This window comes from Pelophylax lessonae, assembly GCF_965119305.1.
Source record: "Pelophylax lessonae genome assembly, chromosome: 5".
NCBI classification, from domain to species: Eukaryota; Metazoa; Chordata; class Amphibia; order Anura; family Ranidae; genus Pelophylax; species Pelophylax lessonae.
This window is the reverse complement of record NC_138772.1, coordinates 13,742,036-13,760,811: the sequence shown is the minus strand read 5'-3', so window position 1 is coordinate 13,760,811 and position 18,776 is coordinate 13,742,036. Positions and strand designations below refer to the sequence as shown.

The 18,776-nt window shown below is 43.0% G+C and overlaps 1 protein-coding gene across 1 annotated transcript; it reads right to left on the bottom strand.

Annotated features, from left to right (window-relative positions):
* Positions 1–668: 668 nt before the first annotated feature.
* LOC309557164 (lymphocyte antigen 6E-like) lies at positions 669–18,560 on the bottom strand (the record flags this gene model as incomplete). The annotated part of the gene is made up of 3 exons (XM_082259821.1): positions 18,490–18,560; positions 3,161–3,280; positions 669–874 (listed from the first exon to the last, which is right to left on the bottom strand). Exons 1-3 carry the CDS (start codon positions 18,539–18,541, stop codon positions 669–671), a joined length of 378 nt encoding a protein of 125 aa, XP_082115947.1. The 5' UTR covers positions 18,542–18,560.
* Between the last annotated feature and the right edge of the window lie 216 nt (positions 18,561–18,776).

Sequence of the window (18,776 nt, the reverse complement as noted above, 5' to 3'; positions counted from 1 at the left end):
TCCATTAGCCCTGTTTAATAATGTATGGCCAGCTTTATATGGTTGTATCAACTTTGCACTAGTCCCATTATTGGTGATTGTATCTGTGCTCACTTCACCTGAAGAAGAGTCTATGGATGGATTTGAAACTTCTGCAAGCTCCAAAATATATATAATGTGTCCAGACCAAGGTTTCTCAACCAGGGTTCCATGGTTCCTCCAGAGGTTGCTAGGGGTTTGAGTAATGAGTAATTTCTGCCTTTCAGATAAGTTCTCACCGACACCATTGATCTCTTTAGCTATCTGTAGGTAGGCAATTCTTCCCAATAACTACAAGTATGAGGAGCATTCTTCCAACTGACCATCACACTAATGTACTACGAGTTGTAGATTTAGCAGGGGTTCCCTGAGCTTGGAAAGCCATTTCAAGGGTTCCTCGGTGTTAAAAAAGGTTGAGAAAGGCCAGTCCAGACTATTTAAATAGTTTATTGGTTACAACATGAAGATTATATAAAATTCATCATATACACACACAAGCTTTACAGAAGATTTCTGGGGGCCTCTATGAACCCAAAGGCCATTATATCAGTACATAATTCAAACATGACTTATTACGAAGGTTACCCCCAGGGTGATATGACTATATAAAATGGTTCATTTGTTATAATTTATAGAGTATACACATGACTTTACTTCAACTGTCTCATGAGGGCCCATAGGAACCCAAAGGCCACAGCGAGGATGGTGTAGGTAGACTTAATACTGGAAGCCCCACTGGTGTTGCAGAGATTGGTGGTACAGCAGGATACTTTGGTGGCGACAACAACGGCATTGAATCCGGTTTCTGTGCAGATGGCTGTACAAGTCTTGGTGATGCTGGCACCAGAAAGACTACCTGTGGATGGGAAAAAAGAGCGGTGTGACAATATGGACACTGTGTGGCCCCCAAATATTGGAGAATGAAGAACCCCCTTCTACTTTTAGGATGTAGAGCCAGTGCACACAACCCAGGTTACCTACAGCGGCACTACTCTTTCCACCAGACCTCAAAAGTCAGTAAAAGCTATCTAAAAGAAATACGTATGATACAAGGAGATTGGGGGGGCCACGACATATAACCAAAAGAGGAAAAATCAGTTTGAATAGGTCAGTCAGTCCTTTGTACAAGCTCCACCCACAAAGCTCCCATTTTCAGCACCATCTAGTGACTTAATGCAATATTTTCCCAGACTGAGGTATGTCAGGAGGAGGGGGGGGGGGGGAAGCAAATCTCCCTTACTAAAATTATATTCCAGTTCACCCTCCCAGATGGCGGGTATGAGCATATTGGCTGGCCCTTTGTCTTGGGGTTCCCACTCTTAAGGGAGATTTAAGCATACATACAGCAAAATTGTAGTAACAATTCTTATTTTAAAATGGTTTTAAATTAAATAGAAATCCTAATATTTTTTTTTAAAGAATTTCAGTAACTTTCTTCGATTGTAAGCTAAAATGAGGAGCGGGACCCTCTGAGCCCATCTGTATTGACTTGTGTGGCAACTTTACCGTCTGCCGCAGCCTTTTTTTGGAAAGAACTGCACAGATTTTAGATTATAATTTTATTATGTTTTATTTGCATTATTATGTTTATTTGCATTATTATGTTTATTTGCATTATTAATTTCCGAACATGAACCGCTAAACTGAGTTTGCAGTAAGAATGAGCTGACAGTTTGGACTAAATCCTAAATCCGAAGATTAAATGGGCACAGTGAGGGGATTTACAACAACCGTTCATAAAAGACCGCTTCCCATTCAGGGCTCCTGGTAGAGAGCTGGCAGCCGTCCAAATCCCACCAACCAGCGACTCATCCATGGCCTGGCCATTCAGCTGTCCAATAGTAAACAAAGGTATAAAAAAAAAAAATGCATGGGGTCCCTCAAAATTGCTCAGCCCCCATTGTGTCTTACCAACTCCCATTTTGTCCTTTCAATTTCATTTTATTACTAATTAAAAGAACTTAAGTAAATGTCCTTGGAAGTTTCCAGGACGTTAAGCTCTGTGGTCAAACTGACCTTATAAAGCAAGTCTGTTTGAAGAAAATTTATGCCTTATCTTAATCTTTTCAACAAGTCTGATGTAAATGGTAATTATAACTAGGCTTTATTTTAATTAACTCCTATGCAAGTACGTGATGGTAAACTGCTACTTTTGTATTAACTGTATGTATAAGGGACCTCCCCTTTTATTTTCTCTATAAAATGTTCTGTATAGTCTGAATAAACTCGAGCATTCTGTGACATCGTCTGTGTGTGGGTCATTGAATGCTCCCAGATATCTGAAAGGAGCTTTGCTGCCTAGGGCCATGCCAGTCTGAATTATTGCCAACACCCCCAACATGCCATTTGTCTGGAAATCCCTTGCTATCAGCCAAGAAAATGGCTATTACTGTATTTAAACCCCTGCCAGCCCTTTATAAGGGGGGGGGGGGTTAGGAATCCAGGAGGTGGGGCTTATGATCATGTGACTAACCCTAATTGGTGGTCACATGATCAGAAAGCTCCCAATCGAAAGCAGGGAACGGGTGCTTTCCATTAGCCACCGGTAACGGTGCCGGGAGTGTTCTCTCTGCACAGCTGTTAGTGCTATTGAATGCAAATATGCAGCCGCTCGGTGTAGAGGCCCGGCCGCTGAGAGGCCCCATATTTGGCTCATTCTTAGTGAGCTTCAGGTCAGATTGTAGACACCCCCATGCTCGCAATCAAATATTCAGTTACATGCCATGTTGCCTGGGTGCAATATTTATAGGAATGATCTGTTGGTAACAGCAGAAAAATCCTCTCAGTGCATTGGCGTTTACACAGCCATCACAAATAATCCCAGTAATTTGTATTTCCTATGATCGCCAGCTCCATCTAGTGGCCATAAAGCATTTTATTCCCGATTTGAGGTATTGCAGGAAAATACTGCATTATGGCCACTAGAGGGAGCTGAAGATCATAGGAAATACACATGGGGATTATTTGTAATTTATGTGAATCCTAAAACATTCCATGCAGCAAATTTTATAAATAATCCCTTTAAATAATTTATGAAATTTCTCCTAAACTTGGATCGGGAGATATGACATGAGATGTATGACATGAGATGTAGATCAGTAAACATAGGACATCCCCAGAGTGGTTCCAGTCATTGTCTTACCGATTCCTCCAGAGACAACGGAGGTCATGCAGGTGGTGTCGGTGGCGGAGCAGTTAGTCGGGGTCATGCAGTTTGTGTTGCTGCTCTGGGAGGTGCAGGTGTAACATTGTAGGGATAAAGCTGTAAAAGATACAATGTAGTTGATGTTCAAATTGTATATTCTCACCACTGTTCCAGATCACTCACAGATATTCTAAGATATAGATACATGATACATATATACATCTTCCAATGGCAGTAATCAATGATCTCTGGGTGAAGAACACATTTCAGCCTCTGTATACCCAACACCTCCCTATAGACATTCCTCTTTATTGGGTTGGATTGGGTGAGAATTGGAAACCAGGGAAATTGAAATTTTGGGCAACATTTCACCACTTTTCCAAAATGCATTTGAGTGAATGGAGGGAGTTATTGTATCCTAAAGCGGTATTAAACCCCTAAAAAAGTAATATATTGCAGCTTACAATCAGATGTGGTGGTTGCATGTTTCCTTTTTAAAGCGCCCCCCCGTTTTTTCACCTGGTGATCTGCCCAGTAACACCTCCTGTTTTAGCGCGCACCCCCCCCCCCCCCCCCGCTCTGGAGGAATGAGCACCTTTGGACAGCAGCATTGTCAGTCTGAAGGGGGGGTGGGGTTCGATGCATTAGCAGATTTAGATGCACTAACAAATTTAAGCCAAACTCCAACACTTTTAATGTTATTAAAGGTAAACTTCACCCAAAAGGTTTCCTTCTTCCCTCTTCCCCTGCCACATTTTGATTTCTTTTTTTGGGGGTGGGGGGGGGGTGACCGGTACCAGCTTCTACTCAAGATTGCTTCGGTGACCCCCCCCCTTCCAACCTTCTCCCCAGTGGCTGTGGGACCATTTACGTTGCACAGCGCAACTCACGCATGCACAGTGGGAATCCCAGCAAGGAGTCACAGCCAGCTTCCTACAGTTAATATTCTGAGACCAGGGACCCAGAGACCTTGCCCAAGTGAGGATGGTGCTGGATTCCTGGACAGGTAAGTGTGTCTATTAGTCAGCAGATACAGTTTTTTGCTCCAATGCAAATAAAAAAGCATATTTGAAATGTGTTCATTTCTGTTCTGCAAATCTGCCACTAGATGTCAGCATACTGCAATCATTTTTTGTAATAGGCTGACATTTAGTGGCAGTTTTGGGCCACTAACTTTACTAGTGTGACTTTGGTTTCTTCCTCTGTCCAGACGTTAAAAATCACAGAGCCCCTTACAGCCTACGTCCCCGAATATATCAAGACAGTATTTTCACTAATTATACACTAAAATCATTATTAGGGTCATGCCCTAAATTATCAGATTTCTGGGGAAAAGTTAGAGAGGTAATGCATAAGTTTTCAGAAGTAGATACCAGAAGATCTGGCTTTTTTCCCCTTTTACAATTGAGTGGGATCCCAGGGAAGAGATATAGAGGATCTTTATTATGTCATATGGCAAACGCAGCTATATCTTGTATCCCCCTTAAGTGGAAGAAACAAGGGCCCCCAACAATAGGATGTTGGATACGTAAAGTAGAGGAAATAAATAAATAAAATAAAAAAGGAAGACTTGGTATTGACAGCCCAACATAAAAGAGAAAAATATACAGAAATATGGGGTGCTTGGAATTTGTATATAGTATTGAATCGCGGGATAGATAGGTTGGAAGAAGACATGACAGACTCTTGAATAATAAAAAGATAGCCCGGTAGGAAAGGGAGGAGATACCCCTTCAACTCTTCCCCAAGGAATAATTTTCCTTGGGGAAAATTTCCCCCCCCCCCCTTTTTATTTTTTCTTCGTTTGGTTTTGTGTGCAGTGCTGTATCTTGGCCTAGGCCAACAAGGCCCAGGCCTAGGGCAGCACTTTGCAGGGGGGCAGCAAAAAAGCTTATGGGGCTGCCCTGATGGCCACTGATGAGGCAGGACTGATAAGCTGCACTGATAAGGCAGCACTAATGGGCACTGAGAGGCTGCACTGGTGGCCACTGATGGGGCTGTACTGATGGCCACTGATGAGGCCGCACTAAAGAGGCTTCACTGATGGGCAGTAATGAGGCTACACTGATCTGCACTGATGGGCACTGATGAAGCTGAACTTATGGGAACTGATAGACTGTGGTTGTGGTCTGTGGTTTACAGATGACAGGACGGGTCATAAACAGGAAAGGGTGTGGCCTTTACAGGAAGGGGTGGGTCATATTTAAATTAGGGGTGCCCAAGTTTAGTCAGGCCTAGGGCAGCACAAAGCCTAAATACACCACTGTTTGTGTGGTTGACTTGAGGTATAAAATAGAGAGGATAGGGTGAGAAGAGCATGTTCGGAATTAGCTGTGTAATGAACAGGTGGATGTAGGAATATACTTGAATATGATATGATTTGTTTACTTGATTTTTTTTTTTGGATTATACTGTCTAACCCGAAAACTTTAATAAAAATTATATATGAAAAAAAAAAAAAAAATCATTAGTGGACACAAAACGTAACAGGGGACCTGTGTGAATTTAGCCAATTTTTTTTTACAGAATTTGGTTAAAAAAAAAAAAAAAAAAAAAAAAGTTAATTTACAATCTTACAATTTTTCTTTTAAACCACTTTACCTCCGCTCACATGGAGGCTACTGCGGCACTTTGCCACGATCCCTTCCAGCGACGTAGACCTACGTCGCTGGACTCCTCCCCCTGTAGGCGGCGCGCTCCCGCTGTTTTCATTCACAGCGGGAGTCGGGCCAGGGGAGGAGCAGCAGCGATCGCCGCTGCTCTTACCCGATCGTCGGGGATCGAGTCTGGAGATCCGCCCGCTGTGTGTAAACACAGCGGGCGGATCTCCATAGTGACAGATCGGAGTGTTCAGCATAGCTGGACATCCGATCTGTCCCTGTGTCACTCAGTCACCTCCCCCCCCCACACGTCAGTAAGCACCAGGCATACATTAACCCCTCCCTCTCCAAGAAAATTAACCCCTTCCCTGCCAGTGTCATTTTTACAGTAACAGTGCATATTTATAGCACTGATTACTGCAGTAATGTCACTGGTACCCCCAAAAGTGTCAAAAATGTCAGTCAAGGGTCCGATCTGTCCGCCGCAATGTCACAGTCCCGAAAAAAAAAAAAAAAAAAATTGCAGATCGCCACCATTACGCGTTAAAAAAACACCAAAAATGACAGAAAAAAATTTGATTTTTACATTTTTTTTTTGTGGGGAATTTCATATAAAAAAAAATGTGAAAAATATTGTTATTTTTTCAAAATAAACCGTTCTTTTTTTGTTTATAGCGCAAAAAGTAAAAAATCGCGCAAAAAGGTGATCAAATACCACCAAAAGAAAGCTCTGTTTGTGGGGAAAAAAAAAAAAAAAGGATGTAAAATTCGTTTGGGTACGGCGTCGCACGACCGCGCAATTGTCAGTTAAAGTCGCACAGCGCCGAATCGCAAAAAGTGGCCTGGACGGAAGACAGCAAAATCCTCCGGTGGTAAAGTGGTTAAATTACTACAACGGGTAATTATTATTTATTTTTATTTTTTTTTAAAGGTGTTATTTTTTACAGGACAGGGAAGTCTGCAGCACTGGGGAGCAGTGTTAATTTCGTCGACTAAAACCGACTAAAACGTTTTCGTCGACTAACACAATTCAGATCACTAAAATACGACTAAAACTAAAATGGCATTTTAGTCAAAAGACTATAACTAAAACTAAATCAAAATTTGCTGCCAAAAATTAACACTGGTGCATGCTCAAAGCATAAATAATAACATATTAGATTTTTCACTCCAGGACCAGCAGTAGTATATAATGAGTTTGGAAATTGTAGAGAAATGCTTAAATAATGCATTACAAATTACAATTGAACTACACCCATTTGATTATAGATGACTAAAATTAGTTTTAGTCGACTAAAATGTAGGGCGTTTTAGTCGACTAAAATATACTGGAGTTTTAGTCGATTAAATACGACTAAAACTAAAACCCTTGCAGAAGACTAAAATAGGACTAAAACTAAAATGCCATTTTAGTCCTAAGACTAAGACTAAAACTAAATTGAAATTTGCTGCCAAAATTAACACTGCTGGGGAGGGGGGTTGGCAGCAGTGAATGGGGGGCACCAGAAGCAGGCAGGACAAGGAGGGGGAATCAGTGTTGGAGAAGCTATTACGGAAATTATGTCCTGTGTCTGTAGCTCTCCCTTCAGCAGCTGAAAGCCAATTTCTCCCCCTCCTGCCAGCTTTCAGCTGCTGCGGAGAGCCGCATGGGGCTTCCTTCTCTTATTGCCCCTCTGCACCAATTCCCAATGCTGTTGGAGCCCTGTGTACCCGGGCCCCGCTACAGGAGGGCTGGTGGCCCCCCTCCCCCTATCAGCAGCCCTGCTCGGGGGAAGTCATGGTGAGACTGTCTTCCTACTGGAAAAACACTGCAATTGTCTAAAGTAATAGCATTGGATTCAACGACTGCCTTATTAAAGAGTTAAGGTGCCTGTGGATGGTGCCAAGTCAGCAGGCGACCATATTGCCTGAGTCGAATGCCCGTGTGCACACAATCAGATAATCACTTTTGGATTGATCGCATGATAATCTGATTGTTAGTACACAGCTGATCAAAGCAGTTCCTCCCCACAATATACGAAGGGACAAACAAGAAAACATTTCAGACAATAGCCTCGCAAATGACAATTGTTTAATCGTTACAGTATGCGTCCACTAAAAAAAAAAAAAAAAAAAAAAAATTTAAGACAAAGACCTTGCCTGATCCGAAACCAGAAAATAACCCGGAAGGAGATTAAACACAAACCATGCTTGTACCATGAAATGCGCCAACATATGAACAGAAAGTCATTTGCAGGCTATTACAATGTTTCTAATCACTGAACAGATATTATATATAATATTATTGTAATTATGTATCAGCATGTTCCATGAAAGTCTAATATACACCAAACAAAATTATAAACATAAAAAAAAAAAAAAAAAACTTTTAAACCCCCCCCCCCCCCCTCCAATTATCTAGAGCTGAACTCAAAGATCTAAGACTTTTTCCATGTACACAAAATGCCTATTTCTCTCAAATCTGTGTTAGCGCCGGTTCACATTATGCGATGCGCGAGTGCTACGAATCCACTGCGGGTTCTCGCGTCGCATTCAACTCGCAGGCAGTTCTCTGCCATATGAGAATCGCTGGGTGTGTCAATACAAAAAGGCAATGGCAACCACCAGATCAGTTTGCATATCGTAGTGTGAACATGAATTGGATCGCATAGGTGTGATCCGATTCTGGTGCGAACTCAAAAAAAAAAAAAAAAAAAAAAGTCCTGTGTGAGTTTTGTCCGAATGTGATGCAATTTCAGCCACGCAATCTGTATGTCTGAATTCGCATCGCACAAACATCGCATGTGAATTTACAGAGCAGTGCGCTCCGAATCTCATACGATGTCTGTCATTGCATGTATGTGAACCGTGTATAAATAAAGGGAGGGGGGATATGATCTCCATGTATAAATACATAAGGGGGAGATCTGATCTCCATGTATAAATACATAAGGGGGGGGGGGGATCTGATCACCATGTATAAATACATAAGGGGGGGATATGATCACCATGTATAAATACATAAGGGGGGGATATGATCACCATGTATAAATACATAAGGGGGGATATGATCACCATGTATAAATACATAAGGGGGAGATATGATCACCATGTATAAATACATAAGGGGGGATATGATCACCATGTATAAATACATAAGGGGGAGATCTGATCTCCATGTATAAATACATAAGGGGGGGATAGGATCTCCATGTATAAATACATAAGGGGGATATGATCTCCATGTATAAATACATAAGGGGGAGATATGATCTCCATGTATAAATACATAAGGGGGAGATATGATCTCCATGTATAAATACATAAGGGGGATATGATCTCCATGTATAAATACATAAGGAGGGATATGATCACCATGTATAAATACATAAGGGGGGATATGATCACCATGTATAAATACATAAGGGGGGATATGATCACCATGTATAAATACATAAGGGGGAGATCTGATCTCCATGTATAAATACATAAGGGGGGATATGATCTCCATGTATAAATACATAAGGGGGGATAGGATCTCCATGTATAAATACATAAGGGGGATATGATCTCCATGTATAAATACATAAGGGGGATATGATCACCATGTATAAATACATAAGGGGGATATGATCACCATGTATAAATACATAAGGGGGATATGATCTCCATGTATAAATACATAAGGGGGATATGATCACCATGTATAAATACATAAGGGGGATATGATCACCATGTATAAATACATAAGGGGGGATATGATCTCCATGTATAAATACATAAGGGGGGATAGGATCTCCATGTATAAATACATAAGGGGGATATGATCTCCATGTATAAATACATAAGGGGGAGATATGATCTCCATGTATAAATACATAAGGGGGAGATATGATCTCCATGTATAAATACATAAGGGGGAGATATGATCTCCATGTATAAATACATAAGGGGGATCTGATCTCCATGTATAAATACATAAGGGGGGGATCTGATCTCCATGTATAAATACATAAGGGGGGATATGATCACCATGTATAAATACATAAGGGGGGATATGATCACCATGTATAAATACATAAGGGGGGATATGATCACCATGTATAAATACATAAGGGGTCCATATAGTGAACTTTGTGTTGAATTGTTCACTTTAAGGTCACCACAGAGGACAAGGGTGCACTCTATATCTGGAGGAAATGAGATCTAATCTCCAAAAATGGAAAGGCTTCTCCACAGTAAGAGCAGTAAAAATGTGGAATAGACTCCCTCCTGAGGTGGTTCTGGTCAGCTCAGTAGATTGCATTAAAAAAGTCCTGGATTCTTTCCTAGGTGTGCAGAATATAATTGGGAACTAATATTTGTAGTTAAAGTTGATCCAGGGAATATCCGATTGCCTCTCGTGGAATCAGAAAGGAATTTTTCCCCTGCTGTAGTAAATTGGATCATGCTTTGCTGGGGTTTTTTGCCTGTCTCTGGATCAACTGTGGGTATATGATTGTATAATGCCGCCCCCCCTTTTTATTGGTTGAACTAGATGGACTTGTGTCTTTTTTAAACCTTAAGGCCTCTTTCACACGGCCGCACCGGTTTTTTGCTCCGCTGCGGGACTTTTTTTTTTCACGGAGCGGACAACACTTGTGTCATCCGCTCCGTATGTCCGCATATCATCCCATCCGTTTGCGGAATGCAAGTCTATGGGCATTGCGGATGTCAGCGGATGACACCGCCGACATCCGATTTTGCTTCCTTTCCGTTTTTGAACGGAAGAAAAATAGGGTTCTGTTCCAAAAAACGGAACAGAACTGAAAGGACGAAAATCTGATGTCAGTGGATGATCATCCGCAATGCCATAGACTTACGTTATGTCCGCAAAAAAAAAAAAATAGGATGATTTGCGGACATACGGAGCACCCGTGTGAAAGGGCCCTACTAGAGATAGGAGGAAGGTAACAATGTAGCAACAATATTTCTCAAGATAAACCAAGACCTTTGTACCCCCCCCCCCCCACCCCCTCACATCGCTTTCATTTTAGAAAGTCAATAAAATATGAAGTTAGTCTGCCAAAAAACTGTCCATATGGCTCTACCTGTGCACTCCCATATCCATAAACACTCCTCTAATCCCACTGTTACTGGTGAGAATGCACATTTTAGGCCTGAAGATTTGTTAAGTCTTGTTTTTTAGTAAAAAATAACAAACATGTTACACTTCCCTCCTCTGTGCAGTTGGGTTTTGCACAAGGCAGCCCGGATCCTCCTCTTCTCAGGTCCCTCTTTGCTCCTTCTGGCCCCTCCCTCCTGGTGAGGGCCAAGCCACAGCTCCCTGTATCCATTCAGACATGGAGCCATGACCTTGCCCCCTTCTCTCTCCTCATTGGCTGACTGATTGACAGCAGCAGGAGCCATTGGCGTTGCTGTCTCAGCCAACGAAGAGGGGAGTCCCAGGCAGCTGAGACACTCCTGCAACATCACTGGATAGAGTGGGGGCCCAGGTAAGTATTAGTATTTTTTTTCTATCTTAATCCTTGTAATGAGGACCTGTCATGCCCTATTCCAAGGGAGGTTTACATTCCTTGTAATAGAAAAAGAAGAAGAAAAAAAAAAAAAAAGCGCCCCGTCCCCACACAGAAGCGAACGTAGGGCACTCCCACATATATAAACAGCATTCAAACCACACATGTGAGGCAACGCCATTAACGTTAAAGTGAGAGCAATAATTCTAGCACTAGACCCTGTATAAAATAAAAATGTAGCCTATGAAGATTTTTAAGTACCGAAGTTTGGCGCTATTCCACGTGTGCGCAATTTTAAAGTGTGACATTAGGTATCTATATACTTAGCGTAACATCTTTCATGTTTTACCATAGATTTTATATATTTTTTTTTTATTAACCACTTAAGCCCCGGAGGATTTGGCTGCTGAACAGGGTTTTTTTTGCGATTTTTTACTGCGTGACTTTAACGGACAATTGCGCGGTCGTGCGACGCTGTACCTAAACGAATTTGACGTCCTTTTTTTCCCACAAACAGAGCTTTCTTTTGGTGGTATTTGATCACCTGTGCGATTTTTTGATCACGCGCTATAAACAAAAAAAGAGCGTAAATTTTGCAAAAATAACAATATTTTTTACATTTTTTTATATGAAATTCCCCCCAAAAAAAAGTAAAAATCAAAATTTTTTAACATTTATCGGCCAATTTGTTTTATGCTACCTATGTTTGGTAAAAAAAAAAAAAATCACAAAAAGCGTATTTTGATTGGTTTGCGCAAAAGTTATCGCGTTTACTAACAAAGGTAAAGATTTTTGTCATTTTTGGTGTTTTTTTTTTTAACGCGTAATGGCGGCGATCTGCGATTTTTTTTTCGGTACTGCGACATTGCGGCGGACAGATCGGACCCTTGACTGACATTTTTGACACTTTTGGGGGTACCAGTGACATTACTGCAGTAATCAGTGCTATATATATGCACTGTTACTGCAAAAATGACACTGGCAGGGAAGGGGTTAACTTTATTGGACAGGGAGGGGTTAAGTGTGTCCTAGGGGCGTGATTCTAACTGTGCAGGGACATTCCTATTGGTGTAAAAGCAAAGATCAACGGTCCTACATAGTAGAACGGACAGATCTTCACTTTTACACAGGGACAACTGACAGGCAGCTTGTTTACACAAGCCACTCTGTCTTTCTCCCTTCACAGGAGCGATCGCAGTGTGACTGGCGGACATCGAGTCCGCCGGTCACACGCACTGACTTGCCTGTGAACGAGCCGCGGCGGGCGCGCGCCTCGGCGGGCGCGCGCCCGCCCGCGATAGGCTCGCAAGTCAGTGACAGGCGAGTGACGTACCGATACGTCACTCTGCCTGGCCGGGGCTGACCGCCGCAGTATATAGTCGTGCGGCGGTCGGCAACCGGTTAAACAAGACAAAGAAAAAAAAAAAAAAATTGTGTTTGCAAATACCGTGTGACCACAAAAAATAAAGAATATTATACATACATACATACATACATACATAGTTTGGAAGTTCTAAGTAGTAGTTCTAAGTAGTATTCTAGTACATCATTTTTTTTTTTACAAGTAGGAGAGGAGTGCCAGAATTGGCCTGTGGCTGGGACCTTCGATTGTAAGCTCCTTGAGGGCAGGAACTGATGTGAATGTACAGAATATATGTGAATTAAATGGTGCTAGATAAGCACACACACACACACACACATATATGTGTCCCCACGGAAGATTTCAATATGGGACCAAGATCAAGAGCACAGGGACTTTAAAAAACTGTAGGAAAGTGCAAAACTAATCTTTGAAAGCATTTTTACTTAAAGCGGAGTTCCACCCAAAAGTGGAACTTCCGCTTTAAATACTGCTGACCCCCTGACATGCCGCATTTGGCATACCATTTATTGGAGAGGGGGGAGCGGGTACCTAGATTTGACAGGTTCCCACTTCCGCTCAGTCCGTCTGGGTGGCTTGAGCGAGCGAAGTTCTCCTCTCCCCCTCCCTGTAATTTTCTGGGACATGCCACAGGTCCCAGAAGATCGCCCGGCCATTCACAACGCGCAGCGTGACTCGCGCACCGGGCTGTCACAGCCGGGTGCCCACACTAGAGATGCCGGTGCTGCCGAGAGAAGATTGAGGCTTTCGGGGGGGGGGGGCGCATCGCTAGACAGGTGATTGTGGGTTTATTAACCACTTAAGCCCCGGAAGATTTTACCCCCTTCCTGACCAGGGGGTATTTTGCGATTCGGCACTGTGTGAGTTTAATGGACAATTGCGCGGTTGTGCGACGCTGTACCCAAATGAAATTGAGGTTCTTTTTTTCCCACAAACAGAGCTTTCTTTTGGTGGCATTTGATCACCTGTGCAATTTTTTGAGCATGCGCTATAAACAAAAAAGGAGCGACAATCAAAAATCAACATTTTTAACATTTTAGGCCAATTTGTTTTCTCCTACCTATGTTTGGTAAAAAAAAAAAAAAAAAAAAAAAAGCATATTTTGATTGGTTTGCGCAAAAGTTATTGCGTTTACTAACTAAGGGAGAGATTTTTGTCATTTTTATTGTTTTTTTCTTTTTTAACGAGTAATGGCGGCAATCTGCAATTTTTTTGCGGGACTGCAACATTGCGGCGGACAGATCAGACCCTTGACTGACATTTGACACTTTTGGGGTTACCAGTGACATTACTACAGTAATCAGTGATAAAAATATGCACCGTTACTGTAATAATGAGACTTGCAGGGAAGGGGTTAACTTTATTGGAGAAGGAGGGGTTAAGTGTGTCCCTAGGGGCGTGCTTCCAACTGTGATTGGATGTGGCTGTGGGTGTGTAACAGCAGAGATCAATGGTCCTACATAGCAGGACCATATGATCTGTGCTTTTACACAGGGAGAATGACAGGCGGCTTTGTTTACATTAGCCGCCTGCCTTTCGTCCGCCGGTCACACGCGCAGGCTTCTTCGTGAACGAGCGGGAGCGCGCCTCCGGCGGCGCGCGCTCGCCCCCTATTGGCTCCCAGGCTAGTGACGTACCGGTACGTCACTTTGCCTGGGAGGGGCTGACCGCTGCCGTATATAGTCGGGCGGCGGTCGGCAAGTGGTTAAAAGTCATTGGATACACTTTTTGTAGCTGCTGACGTTTAACCACTTACCGCATACTAACGTAGGTCTACGTCGGTAAACTTTGCGGTAGTGTACCGGGATGATGCCTCTAGCTAGAGGCACCATCCCGGTACCGTGGTTTAGAGCCGACGGTTGGCTTTCCGTCGGTACCGACCGATGCGGCTCGGGAGCCGCTCGATCGGTACCCGGGGGGGCGGGAGGGGACGTCCCCCCCCCTCCCGCCGCCTTCCGTGGCTTTGCCCGGGGCTCCCGTTCCACCGGGAGCCCCGAGCACCCAGCCGGCGCATCCGCCGGCTGGATGGAGTCCCGATGAATGCCGGAAACGGCATCGATCGGGTCTCCGATGACGTAACCCGGAGGCGGCGTCCATGACGTCACTTCCGGGTTACTGTGCTGCAAAAGGCGGCAAATTTGAAAAACGGCTGTATGCAAAAATGCCGTTTTCGGCGTTTTGCATACAGGGAAGTGTAGTGGAGGGGTCTAGGGTCTTTTAGACCCTCGATCCCTCCATAAAGAGTACCTGTCACTACATATTGGTGTCACAAGGGAGGTTTACATTGCTTGTGACAGCAATAAAAGTGATCAGATTTTTTTTTTTTAAAAAAAAAACTTTAATAAAGTTAAAAAAATAAATGGGAAAAAAAAAAAAAAAAAAAATTTAGCCGCCCCCGTCACCGTTAGCTCGCGCACAAAAAAAAAAAACGTATACGGAAGTCGAGCCGCAAATGAAATCGCTGTTCAAACCACACATGTGAGGTATCGCCGCGATCGCCAGAGCGTGAGCAATAATTTAAAAAAAAAGAGCTACACTCTAACTCAAAACTGGTAACCGTTAAATAAATTTAAAGCGTCGCAGATTGAGATCTCTATTGACCGTAGTTTGTCGCGATCCCACGGGGGGGGGGGGCGCAATTTTAAACCGTAACATGTTGGGTATCTATTTACTCGGCGTGACATGTTCTTTCACAATATACAAAAAAAAAAAAAAATGGGCTAACTTTACTGTTTAGTATTTTTTAAAATTAGTGAAATGTGATTTTTCAAAAATTTTCCAAAAAAATGGCGCTTTAAAGACCGCTGCGCAAATACCGCGTGATAAAAAATATTACAATGACCGACATTTTATTCTCCAGAGTCTTTGCTAAAAAAAATATATATAATGTTTGGGGGTTCTAAGTAGTTTTCTAGGAAAAAATACGGATTTAAACTTGTAAACAAAAAGTGTCCGAAATAGGGCTGGGGCTTAAGTGGTTAATAAACACAAAAAACAGTGGAATTCCACTTTAAGAGTAGTTTGGAAAAAACTTCCAGCAGAGGTGGGGAGTCCGGCAACAGGAAGTGGATTAAAAATGTTTGGGACAAACAGAGATCTATACAGACAAGAAATGTACACAAAATCTATAAATATTGGGCAGACTCAATGGACCACTTGTCCTTTTCTACCATCACTTTTCTAGGTTTCTATTTCTGTTCTGGGACAACCCCAAACAATGGTCTGATTTCTTTTTTTTTTTTTTGCAACGCAACATCCAAATTCTCAGGACATGCCTTCAGAGCTTGTCCTCCTTTTTCAAGGTCCAAGAGTACCAATGCACACCCTAAAAGCGTGATCTGAAAATGAAAAAAAAAAAAAAAAAAAAGGGGGGGGGGAAAGGGGGGAAAGGGGGGGGGGATGAGGGCACATCACTGTTGCAAGTGCCCCAATATGGCTACAATAACCTCAAAAACCCCATATTTTCATTTTAATTTAATATTTACTCTTGGTGATAAGGGGCCCTTTTACACAGGCATTGAACATAGGCAGTTGGGTTGTGTTTTTAAACACTTTCCCAAAATTGTTAAAGTAGGGAGCGGATGGAGGCGTTCACACTGCAGCCCCAGCATTGCTTCAAGAGGAAGTAAACCCTCCTCTGACACTTACCTATAGGTAAGCCTATATTAAGGTTTACCTATAGGTACTGTAAATATCTCCTAAACTTGCACGGTTTAGGAGATATTTACCTTACATGCAGCCAGTGACATCACTGGCGAATGCGCTCTGAAGGAACGGCCGCTGGTGCCGTTTCTTCAGAGCCCCGTGCCGTGACCGTCGGCTCCCGCGTGCGTGGGAGTGACGTCACCGCGGCTCCGGCCAATCAGATGGCCGGATGCCACGATCCCGGAAGACGGGCGACTGGACATGTCGCCCGTCAGAGGTGAGCGGGCGGCACGGCGGGGGCTCGTTCTTAGGTAAGTATTTCATAATGAGCTAGTATGCGATGCATACTAGCTCATTATGGGTTTCTCTTTCAGGTGCCAGAAAAAAAAAAAAAATTTTTTGGGAGGGTTTACAACCTCTTTCACACTGCAAAGATAAGGCTTGCAGGGTTTGGCAGCCATTGACGCTTTGCAACTGCCTCCATTCACTTCTATTGAAAATAATCACAAGCGCCGTAAACACATCGATGACTTTTGTAGTTTAAGGTGTGGTTACAAAGCATCAAAAGTAATCATTTCTCATTTTAGCCTTGTACCAAAAAAAAAAAAAAACCCACACCCATCAAATACACACTAAATGCTTTTCTGCAGGGTCTACATTGAGTCTATTGAACTTTCTATTGAAAAGTCTTTTGAACCAAAAATGCACGATTTTGCCTATTGGAAAAAAAAAAAAAAAAAGTCCCTGACCCTTTCCAAAAACACAGATGTGACTGTGGCTCATAGCAAACCATATTAAATGGACTTTAGTGCATTTTTGCAACAATCACAAAAAAAAAAAAAAAAAAAAAAACACACACAAAGCATAGGTGTGAATCAAGCCTAATAGGAGCACAAGTCGTGCTAAATACTTGTCATGTGTTCCAATCCTTCTCAGTTTGATACAAAACACACCACCAGGGAAAAAAAAAAAAAAAAAAAAAAAAAAAAAAAAAAAGGGGGGGGGGGTGGAGGTTTTGCCTTTAGTTAGATTTAAGGCTCCATTCACACCTGAGCGTATCATTTTCAGGTGGTTTTTTTTGGGCATTTTTCAGCATTTTTTTGCAGGCATTTGGAGGAAGGCATTGACATCCTGACATCCAACAAAAACACCTGTAATCTGCCAAAAAAAGAAGCTCATGTACTTTGAGCTTCAGGCGACAAAACTCTCAGATGTGAACAGGGGGCCATTGAAATGAATGGGATTTTGCTTGTTGGGCATTTGGAGACTTCAGAGATCAGCGGTTTAGGAGCTGAAAAACTCTCAGGTGTGAACAAGGCCTCAGTGCCGGTTCACATTGGTGCAATGCAGGAACCCTGCAAGTCTACTGCGGGTTCCCCCCCCCCCCCCATCGCACCCGACTCGCAGGCAGTTCACACTGCCATATGCAAACTGCAGGGGGGGGGGGTGTCAATACAAAGTTAACGACACCCCCAGATTAGTTTGCACATTGCAGTGCAAACTGTCAGTTTGGACAGGAATTGGATCGCATAGGTGTGATGCGATCCGATTCTGGTGCAGACCCAAAAAGGGGTCCTGTGCGACTTTGGTCCAAATGCGATGCAAATTCAGCCATAAAATCTGCATGGCTGAATTCATATCGCACAGACATCGCATGGGATCTGCAGAGCAGTGTGGTGCGAATTACATGCAATGTCTGACATCCCATGTGTGTGTGTGAGCCGGCACTTGATGTGCAGAGACGAGCCGGTTCACACTGGGGCGACTTGTCAGACGACCTGGTCGCCTGACAAGTCGCCTTCCATAGATTAGCACAGGACCCGTTCTAATAGGAGCGACACAAGGCGCTCAGACTTAGAAAAAGGGTCCTGAGCTTCTTTGGGGCGACCTGCATTGACTTCAATGATATGAAGTCCGTGCCAGCCGCTCCGAGGTCGAAGTGCGAGCTGCGCACCGCGACTTCACAGGTCGCCCCGGCAAGTCGGGTCGCTGCTATGTGAACCGGCTCATACTTTCTCCACAATGGATACTTTGTACTTCAATTCTTTCCCCAGTAAAGTAAATGTATCGTTATGTTTCGGTTGTATTATGCTTTCTTTTGTAAATCTTTGTTGCAAAACATATTTTTTTTATACTATTACATATTCTGAGTGTATTGTTAACCAATCACAGAGATCCTATAATGAGAATATTTTCTGGACTTACCTGAACCAACGCAGAGCGCGATGACAACCAGTAAACCTGCAGAGGACGCCATTGTGAGTCAGAGATGAGTGGATCCTTCTGGCTGTCCCATCCTCTTATATATATTCATGTTTGGGTATGGGTGGGGAGGGAGGAGTGGGGGGAGTTTCCATTAAAATTAACGACCGGCCACTCCTCATTCCCTGAAATCTAATGGACACCTGAAGAAAGCAGACCTGTAATTTAGTGTCATTGTTCTGGCCAGTATGGAAGGACAGACAGTTGTCATAGAAACTGTCACCTCTCAG